We start from the raw sequence: 11,005 nt of genomic DNA, 5'->3' as shown, positions 1-11,005 counted from the left end.
TTTATTATTTGTGAGATTGCCTAGCTTCGATGAACTAGTTCGAATGTGGATAAAAAATCCGCGCAGGCTTTTATATATCAGCGATAGAACCACCCACTTTGGGCGGCGAATTGCAATAACATTTAAATAATTTGCTACGAGAACGAAGAATTATTTTTATTAAAATAACACTTGGTCTATCCATATTAGTCATTTAATTTTATAAGGTCGATATGGGGTCATAGGAGCTATGAGCTTTTGTTTAAGTGTTATAGTTATCAAATAACTATTATTTAAAGATAAATATTTTATTGTTGTATTAATGTTATATTATTTATTATATACACTAAGATGTCGAATGCTTGAGCAATACAATTTGTTGATAAATGACGTTTTATTACATTTTTGTGTTATTTTATATTTATTGGTTTTTAAGTGCATTTTTTAAATAAATAACTTTTATAAATATATTCCTGGTTGAATTGTGCTAGGACTTTTAAAATACATTTTTTTTTACTCGTTCCCCATTTTCTTCCGAATTCTGGAGGTATTGCGTGTTGAGTGGCAGAACTCAACGCCGTGCTTGTGGCTCGACACCAAGGGGAAGAAATTTAAATAAATATTTCATTTCCTCGAGTGGAGATCAAACCCTCAACCTGTCGATTTTGCAGCACACTTTGTGCCCCTGCGACACGACTGGCCGATGTTAACAATTATTTTTTAATTATTTAACCGAAGAATGGAAGTATCTTAAAGGAATTGAATTATCATAACACTGGGTTTACAAGCTCCTACGGTTATGTGAGGGATATAGCGTTAAGCTAAAAAGATTTAATTTGCTCGGCTGAACAAAGTTACCTATCACTATTTTATATGATTAATTACAACATTTGTTTTTTACAAATTATTTCAATCCATATTTTTATAAGCAAATTATATTAGGAATATAAAAATTAACAATCACAAGCTCTCCATAAAGCTAAGGGATCTTAAAGACGTAAGTAAGAATATTGATAGAGCTTTAGGTTATTATTTCTTTAAGTACTTGTTTCACTTTTTTTATATGTTTTATTTTTTATTTACAAATGACTAGCTTTCCTAAATTTTAATGTAAATTACTTTTTTAGAAAATACGAGCGCTTTACAGGCAATTCAAAATATAATGATTATTTGAAATGTTTTTTTCTAAAGTAAAATTATTATTGAAAACAAACAAGGATCTTATATTAAAATAGTTTATAAAAACAAAATGAATAATAAATATGTTCATATATAAATATGGTCATGTTGCATAATTCACACGGTGATAACATTATGTTGAATTTACATTTTTATGCCTGATTTGACACTCTAGCCGTGTTAGTAAAAATTTCAGAAGTTTTTGGTTTAATTTTATTTGGCCAAAAGGCACACCTGTGTCATAATTACTGAGATATAATTTCATTATTTACTTTTTGTTAAATTAGCTTCATGCTGCATTCTACACAGCAGGGTAGGCGTAGGGTACCTAGTGTTAAAAAACTCTGTTGACCATTTCCCACCCAATTCTGGAAGTTTTGCCTGTTGAGTGACGGAGAGAATGAAAATACATTTAAATAAATATTTCATTTCCTCGAGTGGAGACCGAGCCCATAACTAGTCGCGGTTAGAGTCACTTTTGTCCTTGCACCACGTCCTGCCTCAGTTGGCTCAGTAGTTCAGTTGGGTTTAATAATTAGGAATTGAATATTAATCGACACGCAATGTCTCGAAAATTGGACAGAAAGTAGAAAAACGGAATGTCTTTATATATTTCTTATATGCGGGATATAGTGATCGATGTGATAAGATCAAATAAATTTATGCAATAATATTATAAATAAATTGAAAAAGAAATAGATGAATCTAACTAATTACTAGGTAGATTAATCTATTTTTATATCTAAAGTATCTACGCGAAGATTGTAATTTGTTATCTCACATATATGATCAATATAGATGACATTTAAATATGTGATTTTCCCCTCTTTGATAAACAAAAAAATGCTTAATCAAGATACTATTTTTAATTAAGATAAAGTCAAAAGTAGGAGTCTCTTTTACGAAACAACTAGAACGCACCCTAAGAAAAGTAACATCATAATTTATTAATAAAATATTAAATATAATTTCTAATAGTATCAATACTGTTGTTTAATTAATATTTATAAAAATGTATTAAAAATTTTCAAGGACACCAGCTGCTGTTCAATGGCCCCAGACGCTGGTTGGTGATAAAAATGACAAGTTTCTATGAGATGAATCATTTACCTATTAGTCTCTTCACCAATAAAAGAGATTCATTATAAAGATAACACTCAAAATCTGTAATTAAATCTAGCTCAATAAGTTTAATGGCTAATTGGGGTCTTTTTAATTAACAGCATCTATATGTGCTTATAAATTTATTTTTTCTTTAACGCATATAATAATAATTGATTTAACTTCCCTTCCTAAAGCGGATCTTACAATTCTTAGGCTCTAAATTTATGGACACAATAAAACTAAATTTGTATTAATGAGACAAAGACAGTCCATATTTGGAAGAAACCTTATCATTACCGCACCCATATATTTTGTTGTCATTGACTCACTCCCAATAGTATTCGTAGAGGTCACATTACAGTATAAAAGAATATGTTATAGAAACAAATAAATCAGCTTCACACTGTATTCCACATATAACACGGTGGGTAGAGGGATCCTAATGTTAAGACACTCCGTTCCTCACTTTTCGACGAATTTTGGGGGCATTGCGTGTTGAATGGCAGAACTCAACGCCGCCCTTTGCCTCTACACCAGAGCGAAATAATGGAAATATAATTTTGAAATAAATATTTCATTTCGTTATAGAAACAAATTAATTAGTAAATGATATAGCTTTTATTTAGCTTACCAGGCGTGCTAAAGAATTTACCTAACCAAATATACATACGATACCAATATTTTTTTAAACAGTTATTTAAATCTATTCTTGTATTTGAGCTGTAGGAAAATTAAAATAATTTTATTTTAATTGATAAAACTATAAAGCAATATTTCTTATCAAACTTTTATACGTCGTTCTTCTTTCTTAACAATAAAAATATTAATATATGTATAGCCAAGTTGGTTGGCTTCTTAAGTATATAATCTGAAAAAAACAATTAAGTACATTTTTTTTTTTAACGTTATTTCTTTATACGTTTCTAAACTTAACAAAATTAATGCTTATAATCATTTATCTCATATTATTATATTATAAATATTATTATAAATGCTAAAAATATTTTTATATGAGTGGGTACAGTTAGTTCAGAAAGACATTTAAATTTATTAATCGTTTACCAGCAAAACCTGCTTGACAACGTGATAGTTTTAACAAATAAACTAACAATCTTGTTATGCTAAAATTATAATTGATATGTAAATCGAGAAAAGTCAACGGTTTCAGCTTGTGGTTTTAGAACTCTAATATCTATTCATATTATCTTAAAATCTTTCTCCAAATAAACATAACATATCTATTTAAATAATAAAAAAATCATAGCCTAACGACCTGCCTGTGGTGTCGCTCGCTTTAACACCTCTACTACAACTTACTTATTCCCATAAATATGTTACATTGTTATAATAGCGCGTTAATCAATATTTAATTATATTAAAACTTAAAAATTTTAAACTTAGCAGATTTTACGTAATTAAATTAGTACTAGTTCTTTTACACAGGTAAATCGCGCGACAAGCTTTTATGATCATATAAATTGTCTATAATGAGGTTATGAGTTAATAGTTAAAATTTAAAAGACTAATTTTATTTTCTCCTTTGTAGAGCGTTTAAATAAAAGCTTTTTCTAAAAAACATTTTTTGCTCTTAATTTATTATATCTAATATAGATATAGATACTGTTAAAATTTACTCGTATAGCGTGAATCGTAACTCTCCATCAGTTACAGGTTGGTTGTGTAGCAATAAAATATTCTAGTTTTATTATTATCTGGGCGTTGCTCTTCTCTTGATATATGAGCGTTAGGCAACATGCGTGTCCTATTGCTACAATTCGTATTTCGGATCTATCACCACAAATTTACGAAATTAGTCCTGATCTTATTGAAGGCGACTGAGATTATGGTCTCCAGGCCAGGCCACATATTTCCAGGGAAGCCAAGGAAAACTTCATGTCAAGACACTCCGTCCTTTACACTCTTACATCGGAGTCACTATTTTTTGAGTAAAGCAAACAGGGGATCGAATCCACAATAATCACGATTACAGTGTGACGCTGTTCCACTGCGCCATGATAATCTCATAAACAATGTATGTTTTTTTCAGCTTCACGCTGTATCCTGCATGTGGCAGGGTAGGCAGAGGTAGCCTAGTGTTAAGACACTCCACTCCCCACTCTTTGCCGAATTCTGGAGGCATTACGTGTTCAGTGGCGGAACTCAACGTCGGGATTTTACCTTGGTGACCAAGCGAGGAAATGAAAATATGAATAAATAATACCTAATTCATCACCCTGAGCCCACAACAGTGATATGATTAAGTGACGCAATTATTTTTTTAATAAATGCCAGTAAAAATTATTATATGCGCAACATTAAGAAAATATTGAAATATATATAATATATTGTTATATTCTCATTTAAAAAATATATCTGTTTGTACACAATATAACACAACATATAGGAATAGTTTTAATAATATTATATGTAATTATTAAAGGCGTCATAAATACAAAGTGAAGTTATAAAATATATTAAAATTATAGTGATATCTGTCACGGTTTTGACAGGTGCTTATAATTTATTGTAATATTTGATCTTGTCGTGGTAATTCTCACATTCCGCTAGCTCATCCGAATTCAGTATCAATGCCTAAATTCAATAAATAAATCATTGAAACGAAGATTTTTAATATTATATTTTGTATCACTAATTAAGGTCAAATTTAAATGTTTTATATAGATACTATAACTTCAAATTAGCTCCCTTGTGGTATAATTGCACACAGCCCGGTTGTACATGCAACATTTCTGGGTTCAATTCTCACTTGGGATACTTCTTTATATAAATTATTTTTGTTTGCTATGTCTGATCTGTGTCCTTTGCGTGTATTGGAAGAAAAACTATATATGTAATGTTATTATTGTTATAAAATGTAATTAAGAGATTCTTAAATATCCACATTGCATTCATTTATTTAAATATTAGTTAATTTTATACACATATTATATCGCGGTTTGTCAGATATATTTAACTTCACCAGTATCATGCTAAGCTATATAGAACCCATATCGTCGACATTTTTCTTCATTATTATTTAAATGAATTGCAAGACTATAATTTATTAACATAATACTAAATTTGATCGTTTTCATTATTAAAATTAAGTTAATATCTTATTCTTAGCAAAGTTATTTTTTAAATGAATTTAAATCGTAATGTGGAAAATTAAAATATTATGCTCCAATTTCGTATAAAACACAGGTTTTAAGTTGTTTAATTTAAATCGCATCCTTGTTTGGTATCTTTGAATGAATGACGAAACATCAGCCTCCATAAATTTTATTTCTTATACTTATATCACGGAAACTGCTCTGATCTTGTTTTTTTTTATTGTGCTATTTTACAAAAGTGATAATAGCTTTAGTATTTATGTATAATAGCATCCTGTTGAGTAGAAGATGTACAAATTTTATTATTTCTTTAATACTAGCGAATGCCTGCAGCACCGTTCACGTGGATTTTTTACTACTACACTTTTTTTGATCCACTATTTATTTTTATTGAAACTTTTACCATCTTAGTCAATGCTAATTTCGCTGACCTTTTTTTTTAGAATAAAAAATTAGAATTACATATGAAGAATTTATTATTTGAGATTTTAAGAAGTCATTCCTTTAATTTTTATATTTATATCAACAAAAAACCCCCATTGCACTGCATCAACTTCTGCGTCATTATCATATAATTATATTATTTGTGTAGCTGCAGCTGACTTTTTCATTAATCCATATGATATTTTCTAGATCTACATTTTGTAACAGCTTCACATACCAAAATTCACTAGTATCAAATATTTATCAGTAATGAAAAAAAATTAAATCAGCTTCACGCTGTATCCTGCACACAGCACGGAAGGCAGTACCTAGCGTTAAGGCACTTCGTTTCCCACTTTCCGCCGAATTCTGGAGGCATTGTGTGTTGATTGGCAGAACTCAACGCCGCCTTTACCTCGATACTAGAGCGAAGAAAATGGAAATATTAAATATTTCATTCTCTCGAGTGTGAATAGATCTCACAACCTGTGGGCGTTTACAATCACACTTTGTACCTTTGCGCTACTTTATTCGCTTCTATTTTTTTTTATGGTACAGTAATAATAATTTAATTTAAAATTATTGTTACTTATCAATCATCATATCCTGACTTAGTGGTAATTGGATCAATAGTATGTTTAAAAGAAAAGACTTAAATTGTTCACAAAATAGCGGGGAGATCGATATACATAAAAAAAGTAACTTTTGCACTAACTTTGCAAATTGCAGTTTCAGTCAAAATGGATAACGTAGATTTATTTTAATTACTCTTATTATGCCAGTCATGGAGCATGGGCGCAAAGTGTATTGTAGTTGCGATCCCCACTCGAGGAAAACGGAACGAAGAAGAGGGAACAAAGTGCCTTAACACTAGGGAGGGATCTCTGACAGCGAGTGACTGAGGCGTGACGCTAAAAAAATCCCAAAATAATATTTTATTTAGTAGATATGTTTCTACTTATGTTTAAAAAAATATTATTTTAAATATTAATTTCAAATTAAATTTATTTAAAATGTTGATATGGTTTATTTGGAGCTAGTATGGTTTATTTGAAGTAGTAGATGGTTTATTTGAAGCTAGTAGCGGCGCAGGGGCACAAAGTGTAACTGACATCGCGACCGATTATGGGTTCGATCCCCTCTCGAGGAAATGAAATATTTATTTAAATTTATATTTCCATTTCTTCGCTCTGGTGTCGAGGTGTTGAGTTCCACCACTCAACACGCAGTGCCTCCACCTCCTCTGGTGTGTGCGGGATACAACGTGAAGCTGATATCTAATTGTTTGTATATAGCTTGCGTTTTGGTTTACTATTGGTTACATCATAATAAGTGTGAATGTATTCATTGATATCAAATAGATACAAGTTTAAATGTTTACGAATTTTTTTAAAAAACAATTTAACGGCAAAATGATTTTATTTAAATAAATTGGAATCCAAACGATACCTAATAGATTTTTGCTCATTTTAATAAAAGAGAAATGAGTGAGAAAAGTGAGAGAATAAAATAATTACATTCTTTTTATATAGCTTGCTTATATAATATATATATATATATATCCATACCTATATTATAAATTCGAAAGTAACTCTGTCTGTCTGTCTGTCTGTCTGTCTGTCTGTCTGTCTGTCTGTCTGTCTGTCTGTCTGTCTGTCTGTCTTTTCCGCAATCAGGGCCAAACCGCTAATTTAATTGTGATAAAATACTCATATAGAGATACTTGAGGGTCCCGGGATGAACATAGGATACTTTTTTTTTCTCATATTTGTAATATTTTCGTTATATACCAATATATTAAAATAATTAATTTGACAAGGAATTTATTCTGCCATGTTAATAACAATCGTCGCTACGCGTTGCTAAGCAACGGCTTGCAAAGTTTGCTGTTTTAAGAAAACGTCACCCACAGTGAGTTTGCTTAATGCATACATGGTGCGCGCCGATATAGATTTATACAAATCTCTTTATACAAATCATTAACAAAAATTAGATGATTTCTATAATTTGATATTCATCCTTATGAAAATAAATATAATAGTCACTTTTAGCATTTCATCTAGATGGAAATTATAGTTTACTGTATAACATTCTAATAAATAATTAAGATGTGACTGATTCCAAATGACCTAGCCTTCGGGCGGCATAATATGAGTATGACCGACGCGAACGGGCGGATGACTTTGATGATTTTGTAAATTTTTATAGATTTTCGAATTACTATTATTTTTTATGTAATTATTTGCTGCTTATAATTAATTTATCTCAGTTCGGTTATCTATACCGATGTTATACACTTAAAATATCGTAATTTTAATCATTTGAGATTTTATTTAATATTGTTCGCAAAAATTAATAATTTTTTAATATAGAAAAATGTTTAGTACGCGCGCACAGCAAACTTTAGGTTTTTTTTTCTAATATTAAGAATTTCCTTTAGTTACTTTTACTTCTTTGGTTTGTTCATTTCGGTTACTCAGATATTTTTTCTAATAATAAATCTCCACTTATTATTATTTTTTAACTTATTTTAATGATTTAGGCTTATATTTTCGCGGGCGTAGCCGCGTCCGGGCCCACTAGTATATATATAATATTGTAATCGCCTTAAAGCGCAATAACTTTTAACCAGAACTAAATCGGTTGCTTGTATATTACAAAACTATATATATTCTTCATAAATACTAACATACAAACTAAACTAGGATTTTGGAAACCCTAAACAATTTCAAATCTAATCTAAGGAGTAGAAAATAGAGAATCGTTATAAAATAAATATTTTATTTTTATTATAACAATCGTTTTACATTTATATCATTCGTTAATCGTTAAATAAAATAATTTAAGGTAAGTGAGCGCCAGTTGGGTGGAAGCCATTTTCATCGGCGGTATAGTCCACTCTGTAAGTTAGTCCATCGGCACCAACATATTCGTAGAAACCAGATACTCTAGTACCACCAGCCGAGTTGGCGTCGACTATTCCACTTTCAGCAGCACTTATTCCATTTTCCGTCTTGTATTTGTATTGATAGCTGTTAACACTTGAGTCACTGTCTTGTTCAATGATTCTCGCATAGCCCTCGTTTCCGTAATTTATAGGATAAGCATATTTAGTTGGTGATGCCGTTGAAGGTACCGCTATGACAGGACGAATTGTTGAACTGGGAATAACGCTGAAATAAATAAGGATAATAATGAATAATAATTAAATTAACTTAACTGACAATCTCTGTTGCAAGAAATTGTAGCGCCTATAAATATTATAGAGCAAGCTTAGCTACTGTAGAAAATTAAGAATACATTTTTAAAGGCGTGTAAGATATCTTTCATAGGTGATGGACGAATGCGACAAAGCGTTTAACATATCAAAGTAAAAAAAAATTAAAAATTAAAAAAATAAAAAATAAAAAAATATATAAAAATTATAAATATAAAAAAAGTAAAAAAATTAAAATTAATTAATTAGTATAAAAATTTCATTTAATAGAATATTTTAATAACAAGCTTTCTATGATATATGTAACATTCTTAACCTACTATAATTAAAATATATATATGAATTCATTAAGTTTAGCAAACACTTTTTAAGCTTTAATAAGCTCTTCGTTATGTTAAAATAAAAAAAATGTTTAACTATAAAGAAAAATTAACTGTACCTATTATCTTTGTTAGCCACTACAGGTGGTGCAAGCTGTTGATGTAGCGGCTGGTATGCGTAGTTAGGATAATAGCCATTATTCCTATTAAAGTAGTTCTTATATTTGTAGTTGTATCTTCCGTCGTGTCCTCGGTTAAATGCGCCATATTTGTCCCCATAGAGGTCTCGACGATAGCTTCCATCGTTTTCAGATCTTACTAAGTTTATAAGGCACAGAGCCAAACATACAAACTGAAATTAAATAAAAAAATCGAAGTTATGTAGTAATTGCATTGAAGTATATTTCAATACTTCTTTAACTTCATTGAACTTTACGTAGAGCCAAAAGAATCAAGACTCTCCGTAACTCTATGCTTGAATTTGAAGCATTGTAGACTAAGGAATTAGTATAAATGATTTAGTGAATATATATATATATATATATATATATATATATATATATATATATATATAAACATACATATGTATGTACAACATATTTATGTACACTCCCATAACATTTTCATGACTGAAATATCTTCTTTAGATAGTTGCAATACGTTCAGTACTGAGATATTTTGCACAAATTCAATTTCTTTATAAGAAAATACGTACACAAAGAACTGCTTATTTAATTTTTGTTTGTAAAATATGCTTAGCCAAGTTTGTAAGCCTTTTATACTTTCTCAAATGTATAGATATTTATAAATATTTATTAGTCGAAGAAAATAATAGATGAATTGTTATTTTTATTTGTTTCGTAGCACCACAAACTACGATAATAAAATTTCTTAAAATACTGTAATATAAAATAATTAAATTTTAATTTTAATAATAATAAATAAATATAAAAGAAATATGTTATGTTATAAATGCGTCTAGGAAGTAAAATTAAGCTATTATAAGTATGTAACATTGTCTGACCAAATCGTTGATTATGCTAAAATGACGTGAAATATTTATGTTTGCAAAATATATTTTTTTTAGATTTGGTTAATAATTTAATCTCAATTTGTTTTAATTAAAATTCATCTAACTCTGAACGCAATTTATTGGTTGGAAATTGCTTATTAGGATGACTAATTAGATAAGCTACGAAAATCTAATAAACCTCCCCATTGAAACAAAATTTAAAGGTACCTAATTATTATTATTTCTTATTTAATGTCGTTTACAAATGATGAATAAAATTAAATATTAGTGATTTTTATGTTATTTTCCCAAAATTATATTTGCAAATTTATATAAAATCTTACCACGAAAGCCTTCATTGTACTAAAACCTTGTGTGTCCGAATCTTACAAGACAATGATACCTCGACTATCCCATCACTTGATTTTATGCAATCGTCGAAACTAAAATAGACTATTTATTGCAAGAATAGGATCGCCCGATATGTAGAAAAAGCAATTTAGTGCTTGTCAAGGTGACATTGAAAGGAACTTATTTGGAGCGCCGTGTGAGTTACGCCAATAACCACACCCATAGCAAGAAATTCGATCAATTTACAAAACATAAAAAAAAACATCTGCTTTTTAAGTTCCGGCATCTTGTCTGTTGCCCACATGTC

General features: G+C 29.5%; 1 protein-coding gene across 1 annotated transcript; it reads right to left on the bottom strand.

The window, feature by feature from the left end:
- Nucleotides 1–8,640: 8,640 nt before the first annotated feature.
- LOC146532663 (larval cuticle protein LCP-30-like) lies at nt 8,641–10,706 on the bottom strand. Its single transcript, XM_085196274.1, has 3 exons — nt 10,692–10,706; nt 9,455–9,687; nt 8,641–8,971 (listed from the first exon to the last, which is right to left on the bottom strand). The coding sequence occupies exons 1-3, from the start codon at nt 10,704–10,706 to the stop codon at nt 8,641–8,643; spliced, it is 579 nt and encodes a 192-aa protein (XP_085052400.1).
- Nucleotides 10,707–11,005: the final 299 nt, after the last annotated feature.

The sequence above is a fragment of the Heliconius melpomene genome, chromosome 13, assembly GCF_056956725.1.
Source record: "Heliconius melpomene rosina isolate 202511_hmr_F chromosome 13, ASM5695672v1, whole genome shotgun sequence".
In the NCBI taxonomy this organism is placed as follows: domain Eukaryota; kingdom Metazoa; phylum Arthropoda; class Insecta; order Lepidoptera; family Nymphalidae; genus Heliconius; species Heliconius melpomene.
This window is presented reverse-complemented; position numbering and strand designations above follow the sequence as displayed.

What these genes read in the sequence shown, in the direction of transcription:
- LOC146532663 (XM_085196274.1), bottom strand. An exon ending in GTGGCTAACAAAGATAATAG is followed by an intron (nt 8,972 to 9,454) that starts GTACAGTTAATT and finishes TATTTATTTCAG; the next exon opens with CGTTATTCCCAGTTCAACAA.